Source organism: Thecamonas trahens, assembly GCF_000142905.1.
Source record: "Thecamonas trahens ATCC 50062 unplaced genomic scaffold supercont1.39, whole genome shotgun sequence".
Taxonomy (NCBI): Eukaryota; order Apusomonadida; family Apusomonadidae; genus Thecamonas; species Thecamonas trahens.
In genome coordinates this window covers 235836-256740 of record NW_013657641.1, presented here as the reverse complement: position 1 = coordinate 256740, position 20905 = coordinate 235836, and the positions used below count along the sequence as shown (strand labels likewise).

The window sequence follows — 20905 nt, the reverse complement described above, 5'->3', positions numbered from 1 at the left end:
GGCTGGGTGGCAGAGATGGTCAAATATCAAGAGGCATAGATGTGGTGTGCATGATTGCCCCCCCCCCCCCCCCCGGGGCGCCGACCCAGCCATGATCGGGCAGCACCGAACCGCGAAATCCGGCAGAGTCAGCTCGCTCACCACCGCTGTCACCCCACCTCACGCACTTCACCCACCACCTCACACACACACACACACACACACACACACACACACACACACACACACACACACACACACCTCGACACCTTCCCCTATGTCTGCCTCCGAGACATACCGGGGGCTCTCCCACGAGTTCTTCCGCCTGGTCAAGCACATCGGCGAGGCCACGTCCAAGCAGGTACGCCCCTCCCCTCCCCTCCCCTCCCCTCCCTCCCTCCCCTACCCCCTCTACCCCTACCTCCCTCCCCTCGGCACTCACATGATCAAGGAGGTGTGGCAGGAGGAGGAACGTATTGTACGGAACGAGATGGAGACGGTCAAGACTGCGCTGAAGAACCCGGACATGCCGGCCAAGGGCAAGAAGGAGCTGCTGGTGAGGGCCATGTACTGTGAAATGCTCGGCTTCTCGTTTGAACCGGCGTACATCCACGCCGTTAACCTGACTCAGGAGAAGAACATCCTCCACAAGCGGACAGGCTACCTTGCTGCTGCCCTCTTTCTGCATCCAGAACACGAGCTCATCATCCTGCTCGTCCACTCGCTGCAGCGCGATCTCAAGTCGACCAACGTGCTCGAGGTCTGTGTGGCTCTTGTCAGCACGGCCCTGCTCTCGGCAGACTACATCCCGGCTGTCCTACCGTCGGTCGTCTCGCTGTTGCAGCACGAGTCAGGCATGGTGCGCAAGAAGGCCGTCATGGCCCTCCACTCGCTCTACTCCAAGGTCCCCGATGTCGTCGACGGTCTACAGGACGAGATCCGCAAAGTCCTCTGCGACCGCGACCCGGCCGTCATGGCCGCCACCCTTGTTCTCATCCACGACCTGGTTGTGGTGGACAAGGCGGGGTGGATCGACCTAATCCCCTCGTTTGTCTCAATTCTCAAGCAAGTCGCCGACAACAAGCTCGCGTCCACTTTTTCCTACCACGGCGTGCCTGCGCCGTGGATCCAGATCCAGCTTCTGCGCATTATCGGCCTGCTCTGCGCCGACAACCTGCGCGGCTCAGAATCAGCGTACGAGGTTGTCAAGGTTGCCATGGTCAAGGCCGACTGCGGCGTCTTTGCCGGCTTCTCGGTAGTGCTCGAAGCCGTCCGCACCATCGCCACCATGTACCCCAACACGCTGCTCCTTGAGATGGCCGCCAACATGGTCTCCAAGTTTATTGGCTCCACCAACAACAACCTCCGCTACGTCGGCATCACCGCCCTCTCGCAGATTGTGGCGCTCGACCCCAAGTACGCCGCCCGCCACGCCGTCACCGTCCTCGACTCGCTCGAGGGTGACGACGACACCCTCAAGCGCAAGACGCTGGACCTTCTGTTCAAGATGACCAATCCGCACAACGTGTCGGCCGTTGTCGAGCGCCTCCTCGCCTACCTTCGCTCCTCGGTCGACACCCACCTCCGCACCGACCTCGTCGAGCGCATCGCCAACCTCGCCGAGCGCTATGCGCCGAGCTCCACCTGGTACGTCCGTGTCATGAACCTGGTCTTTGAGTACGCGCCGACCGTTGTATCGCCGGCCATGCTCGACGACCTGCTCCGCCTCATTGCTGAGGGCACCGGCGACGACGACGCCGACGACGAGCTACGCGCCTACGCCGTCTCGGCCTATGTCGCCATGATCGACGCTCCCTCGCTCCCGGACTTGCTCATCATCGCCATCTCCTGGACCCTCGGCGAGTACACCTACCTCTCCGCCGACTACACCGAGGAGCAGGTCATGGCCAAGCTCGTGGAGCTTGCCCGCCGCCCGTACGACGACCCGCAGACCCGTGCAGTCATCATCTCGGCCCTCACCAAGCTCGTTGCTCAGGTCCATGCCGTCCCGCACGCGGTGGCGCAGCTCATTGACCGCTTCTCCAACTCGACCGTCCTCGACATCCAACAGCGTTGCTACGAGTTCAAGCAGCTGACCAAAGACTTTGATCTCATGGAAGTTGTCCTGCCTGTCGACGCCGCCAACGAGATTATCGACGTCGACCCCGCCCTGCCGTTCCTTGACGACTTTGTCGCCCGCTCGCTCGCCTCCGGTGGCCGCCGCTACCTCCCGCGCGCCGAGCGGTCGTGGCACGATGGGCCCGACGGCGCCGCCTTTGACGCCGACCTCCTCGATGCCGCCCTGCCGTCGACAGCCGCTGACTCTGCCAAGCCCGCTCTCCGCTTTGACGCCTACGACAACCCGCTCCTCCAGCCCCAGGCCGCACCGGCTGTCGCCGCGCACTCTGCAAGCACTCTGGCTGGCTCTGTGCCGACCACACCGGCCGCCGCCGCACCTGATGTACCGGCCGCCGCTGCCGAGCCGCCGAGCGTCGGGGGCATCGTTCTGCAGGGTGTCTCGCGCCGCTGGGGTGCGTCCGGATTCGCCAAGCCTGCCACATCGCAGCCGGTCGCCGATGTGCAGTCGGCGGGTGCGGCGACGGCCGGGTTTGTCTCGGGCTTTGACCCGAATGCACCCGCGACACCGACCGTTGCCGACGACAACGAGCACACGCCCGCGCTGTTGTCGGCGGCTCCCGACTCGGACTCGCACCTCGAGTCTGCTGATCGTGGGGCAGCTGGCGGTGAAGCTACCTCGGACCCGACGCCCGACGCCGCTCCGTCCTCGCCGCGCGCGTCCGCGCGCGAACAACAGGCCCAGGCCCTGTTTGCCGGTACCTCGTCGCTCGGCCTCGACAAGCCCGTCGGCGTCCGCATCCGCAAGGATCGCAAGCCGCGCGGCCGCTCCCGCTCGCGTGAGCCATCCAGTCCCGCGCTCACCACTGATACTGCTCCTTCTGGCGCCGACTCGCAGGCGCACACGCTCTCTACCCAGGGATCAGCCTCACTCCTCGACATATTTGGCGGCGGCAGCAGCAGCAGTCTGCCACCGGCATCGCCGCCGCCAGTCTCCAAGTCGGCGTCAGCATCGCTGCTCGACCTTGATGGCTTTGGTACATCCACGCCTGCCTCAACCGCTCCCACCTCGCCCGGGCCTCCATCGGACGTGTTCTCGTTCATGACTGCGCCGACCCCATCGCCGTCGGCGGTAGCGTCCGCCACATCTTTGGACGCAGGCTCCTCGCTCCTCCCGTTTGCATCGGCCTCGGTCCCGCGGTTCTCTCTCTCGACAGCTGTACAGACGCTGCTAGCGGAAGCGGGGGCACCAGTTCCGCCGCCTCCGGTGGAGCCTACGGCTGGCAGTGCGCCTCTGGCGGTCGCGATTGCAAGACTCACTCGGAAGCCGCGGTTCATGTCGTGCTCTACCTCGCCAACGCATCCGACGCCCCGCTTGCCAACATTGTGGTGACATACGAGGGCCCATCGGGCCTGCAGGTCGTCGCCGACGGCGACTTGCCCATCGAGCAGAGAGGCAGCAAGTTTGCGCTGCGCGGTGAGCTGGCCGGCGGCGCGACGGTCGCAGTCGTCTTTACCTCGACCTATCGAGCGCACTCGCTCAACCTCGCCATCAACATGGCTGTGGCGTATACCGACAGTGAGGGCAGCTCGAGCTTCGTCCCAGTTCAGACCCACTTTGATCTCACCGACCTCATGCGCGGCAAGGAGCTGGTGACAGAGACTTTTGGCGGTGAGTGGATCAAGCTCCGGTCCGAAGCTAAGGTCGCACTGGCGTCAGTGAGTGTCGGCAACGCTGCGCGGGTGTCTGACATCCTTGTGGGAGCCCTCGGGGTGGCGCCGGTCGATCTCATCGGGCCCGAGGCCATCCTCGCCGGCTCGCTCCTGGGCTCGACACTTGTCCTCGTCCATGCCAAGCTCTCCAAGACCGGCTCGTCCGAGGCGCTCGATGTGACTGTCCGCGCCAGCGACGAAGCCACCGCCCAGTTTATGGTCGGAATCGCCGGTGCGGCGCTTTCGTAGCCCGCCATTGCGCTCGACTGAGGGAGGAGGCGAAGAAGCCACCCTGCTAACTGCAGGCAATGAACATCCTCCATCCCACAGCGGTAGCCACGACTCACGCCCGAGCCGCTGCCTCGAGCAAGAGCTCCGGAATGGTACATGTATCGCCGCCGAGCCGCAGGCCGGTGGCCGAGGGCGCGAGCACGGGCGAGCCGTGGGTCATCAACACCGCATCAACGCCCTTCATGTACGAGCAATCTAGCAGGAACTGCTGGAACGCGTAGCGATCGGCAAGTCCGAACCACCGTAGGATGCGTGTCGGCCCAAAGAACGGTCCGGAGCCGAGGAGCCGGGTGATGATCGAGCACTGCGACGGCGGGAGGTTGAAGATAAGGTCACAGAACACAAGCGCCTTCTTCCGCCCACCTGCAATTGGCACTACTAGTACCCGCTCACCAGCCATCCGTGGCCTGAGGCCAGGCGGGACGAGGACCCGAACGCCTGCGGCTTCGAGCACGTCGGTCTCGTCAAAAGTGGCCGAGACGCTAACCCGCTTGGAGATCACATCAGCATCCTCGGGTGAACATACAACGGTCAGCTGCGGGTACCGGGCCTTGTAGCGGGCAGCATCAAAGGTGTGCTGCCGCGATGGCACCACCATGATCTCCGGCATGCCAAGAGCCTCCAGCTCGCGCATCGCATCCTCGTTCATAGCGACGACCGAGTAGAGGAGCAAGCCGCCGGATCGCAGCGCAACAATGAACATGTTTCGCGGCAGCGGGTACGCATTGCTACCCTCCACCATCCACAGCCCAGCTGCCAGCTCCAGGATCTCCGAGTGATGCCGCAGATGCTTGGCATCCCACGACTCGGCCTCGGCCACCAGCTCAGCCGGCGACTTTGACCGCTGCGCGCCCCATCGACCGCCGCCCGCCACGCCAACCACACACGCCGCGATTGAAGCCCATCCTCGCTCTTCCACGATGAGTCGCCCTTCTGACACACACGCTCAAACCTCCCTTCCACCGGCTGCTCGCCGACCACCATCGCCTTACCGCCGTAGCCATAGCCACCACCGCGCCCACCGCCATGGCCAGGACCAGAGCCAGGAGCCACGACCAGCCGAGCCAGGTCATCGCCAGCCAGCCTGACGCAGCAGCCGTAGACACGCTGGCCAGTCCTTGGACAAGCGTCATGGCCTTGAGGCAGGGCAAGAGATATAGAGAGAGCAAGAGAGAGAACAGTGTCGGTGCGGTCGCTTGGGCCAAACTCGTGCACGGGCGGCGACCGGTGGCAGTGGAAGCTCGGCACGGCAGCCATTGACTGGGGGCATCGGCTTGGCCATCGATGAGTCGACCCGCGTGGATTTACAGTCTACAGGCTGGGAAGGGCTTCGGTGGCGCGGAGCTCGAGCTCGTCTTCGCCGGCCAAGGCCTGATCGAGGGCGTCCTGGATGGTGTCCGGGACGGAGGAGCCAACGTAGTCGACGGTTGTCCGCTTGGGCATGGCAAGCTCCATCTGGAGAATGTTCTCGACGCGGAAGCGCGGATTGGTGGCACCTTGCTGGAGGGCACGGAGGGCATAGTCAGGAAGCGGGCGCTTCTCGCCGGGACGCGCGGCCGGCCGCTTGAGCTCGCGGTCAAAGGTGACGTCGACGGGCTTGAGGACATAGTCGTCGGCGTCGTCATCCCAGAGCGCCCGCTGCTGGACCTTGTGGGCCTCTGTGGGAGGAACAAAGTTGTTGATGATGCAGCGGAAGAGCTTGAGCTCGTCGTTCTGGGTTCGGATCTCCTCCATGAGTTCGAGGCGATCGATGGCGTGCTCTTCCTCGAGAGACGAGAGCTCGCCCTTTGCGTTCTGCAGCTTGGACCAGAGCTTCTTGAGCTTGCGGGTCTTGATGGCGGCCTCCTCCTCGAGCGATGAGAACTTCTTCTTGCTCAGCTCGGCCTCCTCGGCCTGGGCCTCGAGCTCTTTCTTGAGACGCTCTTCCTCGCGGGCTTGCCGTTCGAGGCGCAGGCGCTGCTCCTCCAGCTCGCGCTCCTGCTTTTCTTTGAGGTCGATAAGGCCTTCGGTGCCGCCGGAGAGGACCTTATCCTGCATGGCGGCGAGGCGGGCGGCGAGCGCCTCCTGCTCCTTGCGCTCGTCCTCGAGGAGGACGGCGCGGGCCTCGAGCTCAGCGGCGATCTTGGCCTTCTCAGAGTCGACCATGTCGCGGTCGGCGGCAAGGCGGGCCTTTTCGGCCTCCAGCTGGGCCTGCATCTCCTGAATGCGGGCCTGCGAGACGTCAATGCCGCCCGACGCCGCTGCGGCGCTGTCCCCGCCATCGGGTACCACGCCGTGCTGCGAGAGCTGGGCCTTGAGCGCCTCGATTTCCTCCTGGAACTGGCGGAGCATAGCATCCTTGGGATCCTCATTGATTTTGGGCTTGTTCTTGATGTTTTTCGCGCGGTTGGCCCAGCGGAGAGTCGACATGGTCTCCTCAAAGTTGTAGTCTGCCGGCCCGACGTTGGCCATCATGACCGTCTTGGAGTTGCCACCGAGTGAGTCCTGCAGAAGGCGGGTGAGCTTGGAGTCACGGTAGGGGATGTGGCGGGTCTTGCCGTCAGCCAGCGCGGCGATGACGTTGCCGAGGCACGAGAGCGAGACGTTGATGTTGATACCCTCCTTGAGGCGGTCACCGGCGGCACCGGTCTTGGACTGGCGCTCGGAACCGGCAAGATCGACGAGGTTGAGCTTGCCGACCCGGACATGGGTGTCGCCGTCGGGCCCGAGCTCGGAGCACTCGATGGTGATGGTGAAGACCGAGTGCGAGCGCGATGACTGCGCATTCATGTTGGTGGCGCCGGTGACGCGGTGCTTCTTGCCTGCGGCCATGACCCGCTCGATCTCGGTGAACGACTTGACGACAAAGGCCGAGAGGTCCTTGACGTACACGCCCGAGTCGGGATGCTCCTTGAGCGCGAGCTTGCGGGTGTAGTTCTTGGAGAGCAGGTCGCGGATGTCCTCGTTGTAGATCTCGAGGTACGAGGCGCGGACAAGGTACTGCTGGTCGACCGAGTCGCCGATGTGCTGGAAGATGTGGTGAAAGGCGTTGGGGATGATGCCGCGGAGGGCCTTGTCGCCAAACACGCCCTCCATGGTGAACGTCTTTCCTGTTCCAGTCTGACCGTACGCAAAAATGGTGCCGTTGTAACCGCCGAGCGCAGCCTCGATGATGGGGCGGGCCGACTCCTCGTAGATGCCGAGCTGTGTGGCATCAGGCCCGTATGTGGCATCAAAAGTGAAGACCTTGTGCGGATCACGGGCGCCGTCAGGCTTGTACACTGCTACCGTCCGTGCCGTCGAGTCGACTTCGACCACCACATTCCGTCCGTCCGTCACTTCCTTCTCGCCGAGCGGACGGCAGCGGACGACGACACGCACTCGCTCGTCCGACGGCGGCCGAAGCTTGACCGTCACCTTCTTGCTGCCCCTGCTCTCCTTGCCCTTGTCCTTGCCTTTGCCTTTGCCCCTGCCCTTGTCCTTGCTCTTCCCGCTCGCCTCCCGTGGTGTCCGGCGGCTTGACATGCTGCGGCTTGTAGACGAGTGGTGCCTAAGGGAGAGAAGGGGGTGGCCGGCCGGGTTGGGCGGGAAGGCGCGGTGGAGGGCGCGAAGGAATAGCGCGAAGGAAATGGCACAGACTTGATGCCGCGCCACAGGGCCCAGGCTCAGGCACGCGTACAGTTGAAGTTGGAGGAGCATGAGGGAGGCCTGCATGGAGAGCGGGTGTCGAAGCACTGTGTGCGATGAGTTCAGGCACGTTCGCGATGGGCCAGTTTGTGTCGTACTAGCGGCCGTCAGCGGGCGGCGGCCGTCGTGGAGGCAACAGGCTTGGCGGCCGGCTCGGGCGGGGAATGTGGCGACAGGAAGAGGCCAGGGGAAAGGCGCTGGGCAAGATCGACAAGTTTAGTGACCCGTGGCCAAGAAGCGAGGGCAGGGGCAGGGGCAGAGAGAGAGACGGTGCAACAGAGCAACCGCGTCACTGCCAGGCGCCGTTCATCTCGGCCTGGACGTTGGAGAGCTTTTCCTTGATGACGGCCAGGGCCGACTGGACAATGTCGGCGGCCGGGAGGGTGCCGCACGACTCGACGGTGATGATGTACTCCTTGGGCTTGGAGGTGATGCGGACAAGCTTGGCAAAGCGGTCCTCGCCCGGGTTGATACGGGTATCGAGCAGCTCGCCCTTGAGGGTGCACTCGCGGCAAAAGGTGCAGGCGCGGCCATTCTCGACAACCTCGACCTGACGCGAGACCGGGTCGTAGCGGAAGACCTTGCTCGGGCACGATGCGGCCCACTCTTCCTTGTCGGCCTCCTCGAGCTCGGCCATGAGGTCCTGGTTGATGACCACCTCGGGCACCTCCTGAAACTCGACGCACGAGACCGGCGACCACTTGGCATGCTCCTTGCCCACGCCCTTCTTAGCAATGGCCCGGAGCGAGAGCTTCTGGCCCTCCTGCAGCTTGACGATGAGCACGCCAGTGTCCTCGACCTCGGGCACCACGTCATCGTCGTCGTCGCCATTCTGCCGAGTCGGCCGCGCCATGTCCTGTGACACCACCGGCACCACCCGATCGTCCTCTGAATACAGCATCGACGAAGTGACGTTGACTGTCTGCTCGCCCTCACACTTAAAGTCGAGCCGGAGCTCGACCGAGCAGAGCGCACACCGGCGGTTGCACGAGCACTCGCGGGTGTAGTTGAACTGACCCACGTTGGTCGAGTCGAGCGGAATGAGGCCCAGCCGATGAGCCACAAACTCGTCATGGAGGACCGACGAGTTGGCGTGGATCTCCACCAGATCAATGGCCATGGTCGGGACCTCGGAAATAATGACACGCCGCAACGCGTTGGCCAGGCTGTCCACCGCACCGCCAGACGCACCCACACCCGCCCATACCACAGCCCGCACACACCCACCACGCACGCACACCATGTCCATAGCCACAACCGTATTCCGCATGCCCGTCCGTCCGTCCCGCAACCACCACCACCACCACCACCACCAGCAAGCCAGCAGCCATACCACCATAAGTCGCACTCCCGCCACAGCCATCCCCCCTCCTCCCCCTCCCCCTCCCCCTCCCACCACCGCCGGTACTACACACAGCAGCCGTACCTAGAGTCTGCGTTGGAGAGGGAGAACTTGATGTGGTCTTTGTCCACCTCCACGATCTCAATGGTCGGGTGGTTAGACGCCATGTCGCCCACTGCAAGTCGAGTGTGTGGCTTTGGGCCTGACCCTGGCCTGGCTGGCCACCAACCCCCTCTGGGAGCTACCCCCCCCTCCGCCCTCCGCCCTCCGCCCTCTCCCTCCGGGGTGCCCAACAGTCTATCGGTGACCATCTGGACTCTATCAAGGACGCATAGGCATACATCTACCTTGTACGGGGCATGGAGTATCCTCTACATGGGTACTCACTCACTCACCCGTCCATCTCATGTTGTTCATTACTCATACAGCCCTCCCTCCCCTGCCCCCTCCCCCCCCCTCTCCCCCCCCCCCCGCACTGGGTCCTCCGCCCCCCCCCTTTGCCAGATGCAGGCTAAGGGCACAACCATCACCATCACCACCTCTCCCACGCCCCATACCCCCCATACCCACGCAGCCTACTCGCTTCTGAACAGCATCAAGCCCACAATGGCTGGAGAGGGGACGACAGAGGAGCTGACGGTGACCACAGTCGGGGCCCGGGTGAGGTGCAAGGATAACACGGGGACGGTCATGTACTACGGCAAAGTCGAGTTTGTGGACAAGGTCGTCGTCGGTGTGGCCCTCGATGAACCTCTGGGCAAACACGATGGCTCGGTCGGTGGTCGCGCGTACTTTGCCTGCAAGGACGGCCACGGCATCTTCTGCAAGGTCAAGCATCTCCAGCTGCTGCCTGACGTCGAGCAAGATCAGGCCCTGAGCAAGCCGGCGGTGGTCAACCTCGCGCCACCGGCCACGCCGGAAGAGGAGGCCAAACTTGCAGAGTTGCAAGCAGCTCTCGGCGCACTCCGAAGAAAGCAGGCCAAGATCGCGGCCAAGACCGAGGCGTTGGTCGCCGAGTATGGAGACGCAGCGGCCATCAAGACCTCCGCCCGGGAAGCAGCCGCGCTCATCCGCGGACTCGAGGACAAGCGCAACGCGCTCGCTGATCGGGCCAAGACCGAGGCCGAGGCGCTGGCAGCGGCAGAAGCCTCGCTGGCTACGACCCGGGCTCTGATTGAGGATAAGACGCAGTACATGGCTGAGACGCTGACGCCCGCGCTCGAGGCCGCAGCGGCAGAGCTAGCCAAGCAACAGTCGATCCAGGAGGAGCGGTGAACATCGCCGGCGTCGGTGGAGCAAGCTGAAGACGCAATACTTTACTTGGCGAACAGCAGCTGAGGTCGTAGAGCCGCTGACAAGCGTAGCAGAAGTCGATTACTCGGTGGTGGCAGCAGGGGCCTTCTTCTTCTTGTTCTTCTTCTTCTTCTTCTTGGTCTCGGCGCTGGTGGCAAGCAGGGCCAGCAGCTCCTCGTCCTCGATCTTGTGGGTCGGGGCGAGCTCGGCGTCAAGCGCCGGCGGGGCAGACAAGACGATGCGGCGGCCGGAAGGCATGAGCGCGACTGTGGCCTTGAAGCGGGCCGAGAAGGCGTTGTCGTGGGCGTGGAGGACGGGGTAGTCGACGACAAAGCCGGACTTGGCCATCAACGACATGCCAAGCTTGCCCTCGTTGAGCGAGAGCGATTTCTTGTCCTTACCAAGGACAGAGAGGGTGGCAAGAGTGAAGGGGAAGGCCGAGGCGACGCGGTCGACGAAGTTGAGAACACGGCGGGCGACCTTGGACTTGAGCGCGCCGCGCTGGGTCGGGTCGCGCTTGAAGATGGTGGTGTTCTCGTTGACCACACGCGGCTTGGCGTCGTCGGTGGAGACGACAATATCAAAGGTGACGACCTGGGCGGCCTCAAAGGTCCACGCAGCCACCTGCTGGTCGAGCGTCTCCTTGTTGATGATGCACTTCTCGCCGTCGATGACAAAGCGCGAGACCTCGTGCGAGAGGACGCCCTCGACAGCGTTGACCTCAAACGCGTCGGCCACACTCTTGATGACGTCGGTGACCTCGGCGTTGGTTCCGCCGACGGTGAACTTGCGGATGGCCGCCTGCAGCGCGGTGTACCCTGCAGTGATGACGGATGCCACCGCCGGGTCGACGTCCGAGCCCGAGGCGCCGACCACAATCGTGTTGGCGACCTGAACCGGCATGCCGTTCATGTGAACGCCAAGGTCGATCTTGACAATGTCGCCCACCGCGAGCGGCGCCTCATCCGGCGACTGGCTCAGCGGCGAGTAGTTGCCGAGGCACTCATTGACCGAGATCGAGACCGGAATGGCCACGCCACGCGTAAACTTGGCCTTCTTCATCATCTTGGCCGACCTGGCCAGGAGCAGCTCATTGCCCTGCTGAACCACCTCGAACGGCGTGGCTCCAGCAACGCACATGGCCGCCACCTGTTCCAGCACATCTACCTCCCACCCAAAACAAGGTAGCACCCGCGACCATCATCCGTACCGCCATCCCACCCGCATTGTGAGTCCTTATTATCCTCGTCTTGCCCACACCAGCCCGCAACACCTCGTCCATGCCGTGGCGGAGATGCCACGGAAAATCCTCGGCCGCCGCCGCCCCTCGCTGGCTACGCCGCGCGCCCCGCTACCACAGGCATCCTACAGTTGGCAATCTCGGCAGCAGCACGGAACTGATTGCACACAACCGGATTGTTAAGGGTCGGGTCAAACTCGGATGCCGCCGGGTCAGACGAGACAGACGCAGACGATGAGTCCGAAGCCGACATTGGTCAAGAATGGAAGAAGAGTGGCCAAATCTGGGCTGCTCAGTCCTTAGCCGGTTGGTCGCTGGTTGGTCGCCGGTCGCGCCCACCCCCCTCCCTTCTGTCATTGACTCTATTGTTCGTTGATGCAAAAGCCGCGAGCGCGCGAGCGCGCAAGCGCGCGAGTGCGCGGGCACACCAGATGTGGGCGGCGTTGTCTTTTGTGGGCTACGGCGCAGCAAGCGAGCGCGCCTTCCACGACACATCTTCGTGCTGGAGGACTGGACGCATGGTAAACGAGGCGAGCGAGCCGTCGGCAAGGGTTACGGTGTTCAGCTCAAAACCGGGAGGGAGGTGAGACGCCGATGCCGTAGGGGCAGGCGCGGCGGGAGCCGGCGCGATGGCGGCCGCGCCCATGTCGAGCAGGCCGTACATGTACTCGATGTCGATGAGGTAGGCATCGAAGCGGGCTTGGAGAGCGGCGCCAGCAGCATTTTCGCCAAAGTAGAGGCAGGCCCGGACCAGCTCACCGACCTTGGAGGTAAAAGCAGCCGACGGAACCGACCGCTTGAGGCCGGCGACTGCGTAGGCTTCGCCAGAGAGACCGCCGGACCGCTTGGCCGCGGCCTTGGCTCGCTTGGCCGCGGCCTTGCGGCGCCGACGCGCCTGCGACCGGACCGACGCCGACGACGAGAGCGCCGACGCGCCCGACGACGACGCCGTCGACGTGGTAAAGCCCGAGACGACCGACGACGTGTCCGAGAACGCGTCGTCGGCGGCCGACGCCTCACTCTCGTTTCCAGCGTGTGACGGCCGATGGTAGCCGCCAGCGGCGGCGCGGCGCTCGAACATGCCGGCCAGCTTGCCGACGCCGCGCCGCCACTTGGCATGCTTCTCCTCAATGGTGCTCAGCCACTCGGCAGCCGACGCGACGACGCCGTCGCGGACATCGGCCTCCACAAGGTCGTCACGCCCGGCCTGCCGCGCCGTCCACACCGCATCCATCCACTCGTCGCCAGCGAGCAGAGCCTCGACAGCTGCATCGACGTCGCGGGCGTAGCGGACCAGGATCTGAGCCGCAGCCGCAGCCTTGCCGCGCGCCGCTAGCTTCTCCGATGCCTCGTACGCCATCTCTAGCAGAGCGTCGACGTCGTAGCCGAGCGCGTGCGCAGACGCAAATGCCAGCCGCCACTCGCCTGCGGCCAGGTATGCCTCGCGAGCAGCGGCGTGCTCACCCGCCGCAGCCAGGAGCGCACCACCCTCGGCAACCTTGCCGCGGGCTACCAGTGCGTGCGCGTGCGCAACAGCAACCCGGGCCGCAAGGATTGGTACGTTTGCCTCTGCAGCAATCGCTTGTCCCACCGCGTGCGCCTTGGCCTCGGCCACAACGCGGAGGTAGAGGTCGTGCAGCTCGGCGAGCGAGACGTGGGTTGACTCGCCATTCGCCAGGTCAAGGAACTCGCCCGCGGCAAAGTATGTGGCGAGCTGACGCACGGCCGCCCGCGAGACCTCGCCGTCGCCGACTTGCACCAGCGCTGCCAGAGCCTTGTCGATCCGCCCGAGATAGGTGTCGACAACATGGTGGGCAAACGGTGGCGGAAGCGTGGCGAGGCACTCCAGCAGCGGAGCGTACTCACGCGGATCCTTCTGGGTCCGCGAGGCCACAAGCCGGACCAGGTCCCAGTCGTAGAGGCCGAGCGCAACGTCGAAGAGCTCGTCCGCGTCGGCGAGAAAAACCAGGTAGTCCAGCGCCTGCGCCGGACCAAGACTGGTGGGCTTGGCATGCGGCGCAGGTGCCGCGCCGGCGCCGACGTCGACAACAACACGCACGAGCGAGCCGTCGCTCGGCGAACCAACAGCGTCGGCCTGCATCGCTGCGCGCAAGTCCTGGACCCGGACGAGCGCCTCCTCGAGCGCCGGCGGGACCTGGACCGCGAGCGAGGTGAGGATGGCCAGCTCCCACGCCGCCGCGTCAGGCCGCGCGAGCATGGCAGTGCGGAGAGCGGCGCAGACGCGATTGACACGGGCGTGGCCGGCGGCGGTGCCGTCGTCGGCGCGGAGCGCTGCCACATCACGGGTCTTCTCGGTCTTGGCCAGCGCGGCCCGCAGCGCGGTGCCGGCGTCAGTAGCCGAGCTGATCTGCGGCACAATGCGGAGGTTGGCGTCGGCGGTAGCGTCCTTGAGCGAGACAGTCGAGACGGCGAGGCGGGTGAGGACTAGGTTGAGCGAGTCGGGCTTGCCCAGCTGGTCGACGACAAGCGGCGCGTCGGTCACAAAGGCCTCCAGGTCGGTCTCGACCAGGAGATTAAGGTCAAGCCGCTGCCGGCGCATGATAGTGAACGCAGCACCATAGTTCTTGCGCGCAAGGAGGGCGGCGACGCGGGCCTTGACCAACGGCCGTGGCTCGATGACCTCGACATTTCCACGCGGCATCTGCAGGACGACGCGGACGCCAGTCTCGACCACGCCGACGAGCTGCGCGCCGCGCTCGACCAGGCGCGACTCGAGTACCGTCACCTGCGACTCGAGGACGCTGCTTGACACGTCGGTTGTCCACGGCACAAAGACCAGCTCGGCGGCAATAGTGGTGTAGAGGAGGAAGCGCGCATGAAGCGCAAACGACGACGCAGTGTCGGCGACACACACCCCGTTGATGTACAGCTTGTTGAGCGCCGAGCGAGCAATAACAACGGTCGTTGCGCCCTGCGGCCCGTTCCACTTCATCGAGGTCATCTCCTCGCACGGCGCCGGGAGCGAGACCCGGCCGCCGGCAACCTGCAGAGGAACTGCGAGGCCGCCCACACCCTGGTACCGGAACAGCCGCCCGTCCGCAAGCTGGATCAGGGCCATCCCGGTGTGTGCTGAGACGTCGAGCCGGAGGACAAGGCCTTCGACAGCGACCCGCGCCGCGAGAGAAAGCGAGTCAAAGGCCGCGCCAGCGTCGCGGGCGAGCACCACCAGCGACGCGCCATCGGCGCCGACGCCCACGAGCGCGTCCTGCGAGAGCCACTGCAGCTGCGAGAGCGGCTCGGGGAGAGGCACCGCCGCCGCCGGCGATCCTGCATAGCTGCCGCGGCCGTCTGCCTCATAGATGAGAACGTGAGCTGGGCCGGTGACCGCCAGCGCCAGCGAGCCCGGCGCAAAGGCCGGCGAGCCGAGCGCCGGGCCGAACTCGGGCGGGACAGCCAGTTCGAGAGTGGCGTACGGCGGCGGGACAACAGCAAGCCCGAGAAAAGTGATCTTGACCATATGCCCGGCGGCGACGGCCACTGGAAAGGTGTTGTCGGCAAAGAGGCCCGAGCCGAGTGCCGTGTCCCAGCAGTAGCGGCGAGAGTAGCACGCACCCGAAGCATGGACGAGGAAGAGGGTCAACTCGATGCCGAGCGGATCCCACTCAAAGTGGAGTAGCGGATCGGAGCCCGGCGCGAGCCTGATCTCGTCCTTGAGGGCCCAGCAGTAGTTGGATGCGGCCCAGAGTTGCAGCTTGGCCGGAGCGCCGTCAGCGGTGGTGAGGAGGACGGCAAGGACCTCACCATCGGGCGCCCACTTGAGATCGGCGACCGAGAGTTCGGCGTCGGCAGGCGCGAGGGTAAACTGGCCATGCCGCAGCGCGTTCGACTCGAAAAAGACGACGGCGTTGCCCTCGGGAAGGCGCTGCGAGGTTGCAAAGACCGCGCCCGATGGCTTCCAGGCCATGGCGACGCCGAGGGCGGCAAAGGGATCCGAGCCGTGGACGAGCTCGCCGCTGCGCGAGTAGACGTTGATGCGGCGCTTGCCGGCGGCAGCGTCCCAGGCGTTGACAGCAAAGAAGGCACCGTCCGGCCGCCACGTGATCCGCACTCCAGCGGCGGCGCCAAACTCGATCTCGGACTCGGGGCCGTCCGGCGGCTGGTTGTCCAGGGTAAGTGCCGGATCGGCAGGGCGGGCCGGCGGTGGGGCGTCCCATGGCAGCTCTGCGACTGGGAACCAGTCACGATTGAGGAGCAGGACCGAAGGAACAGGCGCAGCGGCGGTAACGATGACCACAGCGTCGTCATCGGGTGACCAAGCCATAGCGGCGATGCCAGCTTCGATGTCACCGACGGCTTCTGTCACATTGTCCTGCAGCTCGTGGACAACGACGACGCCATCAGCGGCGGCGAGAGAGACCGACTCGCCATCAGCCGCCACATGCATGGCAACAAACGAATGCGGAAGAAGCGGCGCATCCATCAGCTCCTCGCCGGTGACCATGGCCCATTGAATCTGCTCGCCCGACTTGAGATCGGTGGCCAGGAGGCAGCCGTCGGTCGTCACCGCCACCATGCTCGTCTCGTCGGGGCAGAACCCTGCTGCGGCCACGGCTCGGCCGTCGTCTCCTGCTCCTGCTCCTGCTCCCACGACATGGTGGGCCCGTGTGTGAAGGTGGCTGAGGTTGCGCATGTGGAGGTGAAGGAGAGGGGCGGGAGGGGGATGGGAGGGGGGACGGGGGGGACGGGGGGTGACGGGGTGACGGGGTGACGTGGTGCGACCTGCCGCGTTGCCGTCCCCGCTCACCCGCCCATGGCCTGCCGGCTTCGATGGATGGGCCGCAAAAGACCAGAAGCTGGCGCACCACCACTCAGACCGACCGACACACAAATCCGGCCTGGAAACAGTGGTGCCCACCATCAAGGCAAAGCACATGGCATAGCGATACACGCAACGGCAACCTCCCCCATGTGAGCATGACTGTCCGTGATCTCGATCCGTCTCTCCGTCCCTCCATTCGTCGGTCAGTGTGGGAGTCTGTCGGTGTGGTCGGTGTGGCAGTCCATTCGTCGGTCGGTCTGGGAGTCTGTCGGTGTGGTCGGTGTGGCAGTCCATTCGTCGGTCGGTCTGGGAGTCTGTCGGTGTGGTCGGTGTGGCAGTCCATTCGTCGGTCGGTCTAGGAGTCCAGTCGTCACTCCACTGCAGCGCGCCCGTTTCGCGCGCGGATGGCGGCCAGCAGCTCTGCGTCGTTGCGGAGCTACATGAAGCACTTCCGAGCGAATGACAAGGGCGGACGGGCTACGAGCAGCAGTGGTGGTACGGGTGGTGCCGGGAGAGGCAGAGTGGAAGGGGTGGGTGCGCCTGGATTCGCCTCGCCGGATACCCGCCGCACCCCGCGGGGCGTGTCCACCACGTCAAGAGCGCTCAAGGTGCCCGGCGGCAGTGCGGCTGTCCGTAGCCGAGCACGGCCTCGGGCCTCGTCCTACGCCTACCGCGACGTAGGGCGGAGCCATGCACGGTCGCGGACGCGTGCTGCTGTCCGAGCTGCCGCTAGCCGGCTCCCCCATGGCGCCCTCCATTGCCAGGACGAGGCCAGCTATGGCCAGGTGTCGGGCGCTCGCGGAAACGGCCGGGCGTATGGCGCCGAGCCGCCGCAGCTCGCGCCGCCACATCCGGAGCGGGCAGGCGGACGGTGGCAGAGTGATGCAAGCGATGGTTACTATGGGCCGGCGGATGGAGAGGCGTGGGAGGATGAGCCGCTGGCGAGGCCGGGCGAGAGGCGCGAGCCGGCGTACGTGCTGGCGGCCATGCAGTCTGAGCACTCGGCGGCGGTAGCCGAAGCGCAGGGTCTGGCGCAGGCCAACGAGCGGCTGCGGGGAGAGATTCATGCGCTGCGGCTACGGGTGGACGAGGAGCTGGAGCGGGCGGCGGTGATTCCGCGGCTGGAGGGCCAGATCAAGGCGCTCAACGCAACGGTAGCGCGGCTGAACGAAGAGGCGGCGGCGGCGGCGTCGCGCGATGCCGACGCCGATGCCGCCCGCGCCTCGCTCGAACGCAAGTACTACTCGGCAACGTCTGAGCTGGAGCGGGCGCGGAGCAGGCTTGCCGAGCTGGAGCAAAAGGCGGCAGCGGCCGAGGCGGCCGAGACCCGGCACGGGCGGACGCAGGCGCTTGTCCACGAGCTCCGGGCCAAGGTGGCCGACAACGGGTCGGAAATTGCTGAGCTGCGGGCACGAAACGCGGCAGCAGAGCGGGCCAAAGAGGCGGCGCAGCGGGAGATCCAGGTCCTGCATGGCAAGGTGAGCGACGCTCAGAGCCGACTCGACGCGGCACTGGCCGACGTTTCGCACGCACACAACCATGCGGCGTCGCTCGAGCAAGCGCTGCTGACGGCGCGACTCGAGGCCGACGCCAAGGCGGCACGGGTTGAGGAGTTGGAGGGTCTGCGCGGAGTGCTGGAGGACCAAGTGGTGAGTGCCGAGAACGAGAAGCGGGCGATGCGCGAGTCGTACGACGCGCAGCTCCGGGCACAGGCGGCGCAGGTGCTCAAGCTCCGGCACGAGGCTCAGGTTACCGCCGACGACAGCGCAGCGAGTGCGGCGACCAACGCTGGGGCGGAGCAGCGGATGGAGGCGAGCGCCGGGGCCGAGGTGTATCAGCTCGAGGCTGCGCTGCGGCACAAGGAGCTCGAACTAGAGCAAGTCATTGCCATGATGCGCGACCTGACGCACGAGTCCAAGGCTCAGATCACGGCGCTCCGCAACGACAACGCCAATCTGCAGTCTCTTCTCTCGGCGACGCAGGCCGGAGCGAGGAGCCCCGTCCGCGACTCGCTCTCGTCGCCGGTCCGGGCCAAGATGGAGGCGCTGGGCACGTCGTCGATGACGGCGCTTGTCGAGTCGCTTGTGGCCGAGAACGACTCGTTGGCGACCGATCTCGACGCCATGCAGCGGGTGGTGGCCAACCAGAAGCTCCGCATCTCGATGCTCATGCACTCGCAGCAGCTCGACAGCGAGCGAAGCATGCTGGCGGTAGGCGCTGTTCAGCAGTCGCCGGCCAAGGTCATGCACGGATAAGAGGCCGCGCGGTTGACAAGCGCCAAGGTGAGTGAGAGTTTACGCTGTAGCAGGGAGCACGAGTGATCAAATGCGGATGATTTCTGCGCGGCAGCGGGCGGCGACGTTGTGCTCGATCTCCTCCTCGCCCTCGCCGATGTCGTCTTCGGGCATGGGATGGACGGTGAGGCGGGCAAAGGTGCCGCCGGCCGAGCCGACGGTGAGGCGGCCCGGGTTAACGACGACGGCGCCGTCGACGTCCTTGACAAAGTAGCGGAGGTCCGAGGCGAGGATGAGAATGTCGGGAGTGGCACCGAGATTGAGGAGGCGCGACTGGGAAAAGTCGAGCTGCGAGCCGGGCGGCGGCGGGAAGACCGGGTAGAACGAACGCTGCGAGATGATGTGGCGGACGAGGCGGGTCATGCGGTCGGACGGCGCGCCCTGCGGGACGCGGAAGGTCTCCTCGGACGAGAGCGCCATGAGGACGTCGTTGGTTGAGACGGCAACGACCATCTCGTTGATGGAAAAGACGCACGGGTTGGAGAGCCGCGAAACCGTGGGCGCGAGACCGAGGTCTGCCGGCAGCGGCGGCTGCGGGAAGACGTGGTCGTGCTGGATGTCGCGGAGCGAGGGGACGAGGACAAAGCGGGTGGCGATGCCCTCCATCTCGGCGTTGATGACGGCGGCGATACGCTGCTCAAAGAGCTCCTCGTAGGTGGCCTCGAGCATCGGGTCCTCGAGCGCCGGGTGCCCCTCGTTGAGGAAGGGCCCCATGAGAATGGCCACGTCCGGCGCCTCGGCGACGATGCGGGCAAGCAAGTCGCGGAGCGGGGCAAAGTCGAGGCCGTCTGAGGTGGTATACGGGCCGCCGGCGACAATGATGGCCAGCGGCTTGCCCTCCATAAACTCAAACTCCTGGGTCTTGTCGGACCCGTCGGCGTTGGTTCCGACGACTAGCTCGCCGCCGTAGTGGTGGTAGATGGCGAGCGTGTCGCGCTCGGTGGTCGGCTTGGGCGCCGACGGCGGTGTGTAGATCTGGCCGGCGAGCATCGAGGCGCCGGTCAGGTTGAGGCCCTCGACGCCGATGATCTGGCCTGGGAAGAGCGAGAATTCGGGAAGGTGCGAGAGGTCGAGCGGAACGCGGAAGCCCGAGCAGAGCTTGGCAGAGCCCTCGAGCATGACCGACTTGTCGTTGAGCTTGCCCTCAGAGTCGCAGCAGACGCGGCCGAGGCCCACAAACGGCTCCTGTCGCGGAACGGCGAGCGAGAGCGGGTCCGGCAGCTGTGCGTCGGCCAGCAGCTCGTCGCCAAGCACCCGCGTCCGCTCCTCAAGCATCGTCACCTTGCCGCCGATCTTGTCGTACATGTAGCGGAAGTTGTGGAACTCTTGCTCCAGGGCGAGCGTCACTCGCGCCGCCGACGTCTCCAGCCGGTAGTCCTTGGGCGCCACCCGCGGGTTGAGCACGTCAACAACCTGTCCTGCGTTCTGCCTGTTGCGGTAGCGCGACGACGGCGAGCCAGCCGGTGCCAGGCCAGCCTCGCCGCCCTGGGCCACTCCGGCGTCCTTCCCACGCATGGCCGCCACCCGCGAGACCGGCTTGGCCTTGACCGGCGAGCGAGCGTCAGCCCAGACAGTCTTCTTCAGCTCTTCGTTCGGCACGTCGTACGCCGCAAACATGTCGGTGGTCGGCGGTGGAAGGCTGTGGTGGGGGGGGGGGGGGGGGAGGAGGGGGGGCGGTGAGTGTAGAATCTACCGAAGGGGCCGAGGGAGGGCCGGGGGGGGGACCCAGTGGGGACAGGCATGGAGAAGGGGGAGGGCAGTGATACATACAGAGCGGATATGTTTGAGATGTCATAGTCGTCGGCCTGTTGGGGCTTGGATGCGGCCTTGAACTGAGCCCTGTCGGCCTTTGTCTGCAGCTCTGCGGCGAGAATGTCGAGGTGGTCCAGAGTCAGGGCATGGGCCTCCGGGTGATTGCACACATACGCATCCCACGAGTTGAGCAGCTCATCAGCAGAGAGGCCATGGAGGGCACAGATGTTGAGACACCGTCCCACGACACCGTCTTCTGCTTCAAGGTCGATGTTCGCAGACGCAAACGCCGCAACGAGCCCGGACTGGGTCAGCCGCATCCTTTGCCGTCGACAAGAGTCAGGTGGTCCGTCATAGGGCAACCAGCCGGGTGGCCCGTACCAAAGGCAGTCAGCCGGAATGTCCGTTCCAAAGGCGGCCAGCCAGCCGTCCCGATGCTGGCCCCAGCCACAGTCCATCCACCCACCTCCGGTCCACCA

At 65.4% G+C, this 20905-nt stretch overlaps 9 protein-coding genes across 9 annotated transcripts; 3 read left to right on the top strand and 6 right to left on the bottom strand.

The window, feature by feature from the left end:
• Positions 1-214: 214 nt before the first annotated feature.
• Positions 215-4017, top strand: AMSG_08253 (adaptin N terminal region domain-containing protein; the record flags this gene model as incomplete). Its single annotated transcript, XM_013900131.1, has 3 exons — positions 215-340; positions 443-3255; positions 3309-4017. The coding sequence occupies exons 1-3, from the start codon at positions 257-259 to the stop codon at positions 4015-4017; spliced, it is 3606 nt and encodes a 1201-aa protein (XP_013755585.1). The 5' UTR covers positions 215-256.
• Positions 3967-5192, bottom strand: AMSG_08252 (uncharacterized protein; the record flags this gene model as incomplete). Its single annotated transcript, XM_013900130.1, has 2 exons — positions 3967-4903; positions 5052-5192. The coding sequence occupies 2 exons, from the start codon at positions 5190-5192 to the stop codon at positions 4112-4114; spliced, it is 933 nt and encodes a 310-aa protein (XP_013755584.1). The 3' UTR covers positions 3967-4111.
• Positions 5193-5370: 178 nt separating this feature from the next.
• On the bottom strand, positions 5371-7752 carry AMSG_08251 (kinesin-II 95 kDa subunit; the record flags this gene model as incomplete). The annotated part of the gene is made up of 2 exons (XM_013900129.1): positions 5371-7524; positions 7678-7752. 2 exons carry the CDS (start codon positions 7750-7752, stop codon positions 5371-5373), a joined length of 2229 nt encoding a protein of 742 aa, XP_013755583.1.
• Positions 7753-7925: 173 nt separating this feature from the next.
• On the bottom strand, positions 7926-9234 carry AMSG_08250 (RNA polymerase Rpb3/Rpb11 dimerization domain-containing protein; the record flags this gene model as incomplete). Its single annotated transcript, XM_013900128.1, has 2 exons — positions 7926-8891; positions 9152-9234. 2 exons carry the CDS (start codon positions 9232-9234, stop codon positions 8015-8017), a joined length of 960 nt encoding a protein of 319 aa, XP_013755582.1. The 3' UTR covers positions 7926-8014.
• Positions 9235-9673: 439 nt separating this feature from the next.
• Positions 9674-10342, top strand: AMSG_08249 (uncharacterized protein; the record flags this gene model as incomplete). The annotated part of the gene is made up of 1 exon (XM_013900127.1): positions 9674-10342. The coding sequence occupies one exon, from the start codon at positions 9674-9676 to the stop codon at positions 10340-10342; it is 669 nt and encodes a 222-aa protein (XP_013755581.1).
• Positions 10343-10368: 26 nt separating this feature from the next.
• On the bottom strand, positions 10369-11944 carry AMSG_08248 (proliferation associated protein). Its single transcript, XM_013900126.1, has 2 exons — positions 11730-11944; positions 10369-11523 (listed from the first exon to the last, which is right to left on the bottom strand). The coding sequence occupies exons 1-2, from the start codon at positions 11851-11853 to the stop codon at positions 10442-10444; spliced, it is 1206 nt and encodes a 401-aa protein (XP_013755580.1). The 5' UTR covers positions 11854-11944; the 3' UTR covers positions 10369-10441.
• On the bottom strand, positions 11945-16214 carry AMSG_08247 (elongator complex protein 1; the record flags this gene model as incomplete). The annotated part of the gene is made up of 2 exons (XM_013900125.1): positions 11945-16135; positions 16171-16214. 2 exons carry the CDS (start codon positions 16212-16214, stop codon positions 12058-12060), a joined length of 4122 nt encoding a protein of 1373 aa, XP_013755579.1. The 3' UTR covers positions 11945-12057.
• Positions 16215-17070: 856 nt separating this feature from the next.
• AMSG_08246 (uncharacterized protein) lies at positions 17071-18690 on the top strand (the record flags this gene model as incomplete). The annotated part of the gene is made up of 2 exons (XM_013900124.1): positions 17071-17088; positions 17145-18690. The coding sequence occupies 2 exons, from the start codon at positions 17071-17073 to the stop codon at positions 18633-18635; spliced, it is 1509 nt and encodes a 502-aa protein (XP_013755578.1). The 3' UTR covers positions 18636-18690.
• AMSG_08245 (DNA polymerase alpha subunit B) lies at positions 18660-20760 on the bottom strand. Its single transcript, XM_013900123.1, has 2 exons — positions 20445-20760; positions 18660-20313 (listed from the first exon to the last, which is right to left on the bottom strand). Exons 1-2 carry the CDS (start codon positions 20744-20746, stop codon positions 18702-18704), a joined length of 1914 nt encoding a protein of 637 aa, XP_013755577.1. The 5' UTR covers positions 20747-20760; the 3' UTR covers positions 18660-18701.
• Positions 20761-20905: the final 145 nt, after the last annotated feature.

What these genes read in the sequence shown, in the direction of transcription:
- AMSG_08248 (XM_013900126.1), bottom strand. Translation starts at nt 11,853, where the DNA reads ATGTCGGCTTCGGACTCATCGTCTGCGTCTGTCTCGTCTGACCCGGCG. An exon ending in TGCTGCCGAGATTGCCAACT is followed by an intron (nt 11,524 to 11,729) that starts GTAGGATGCCTG and finishes GGTGGGAGGTAG; the next exon opens with ATGTGCTGGAACAGGTGGCG.
- AMSG_08245 (XM_013900123.1), bottom strand. Translation starts at nt 20,746, where the DNA reads ATGCGGCTGACCCAGTCCGGGCTCGTTGCGGCGTTTGCGTCTGCGAAC. An exon ending in ATCTCAAACATATCCGCTCT is followed by an intron (nt 20,314 to 20,444) that starts GTATGTATCACT and finishes CCCCCACCACAG; the next exon opens with CCTTCCACCGCCGACCACCG.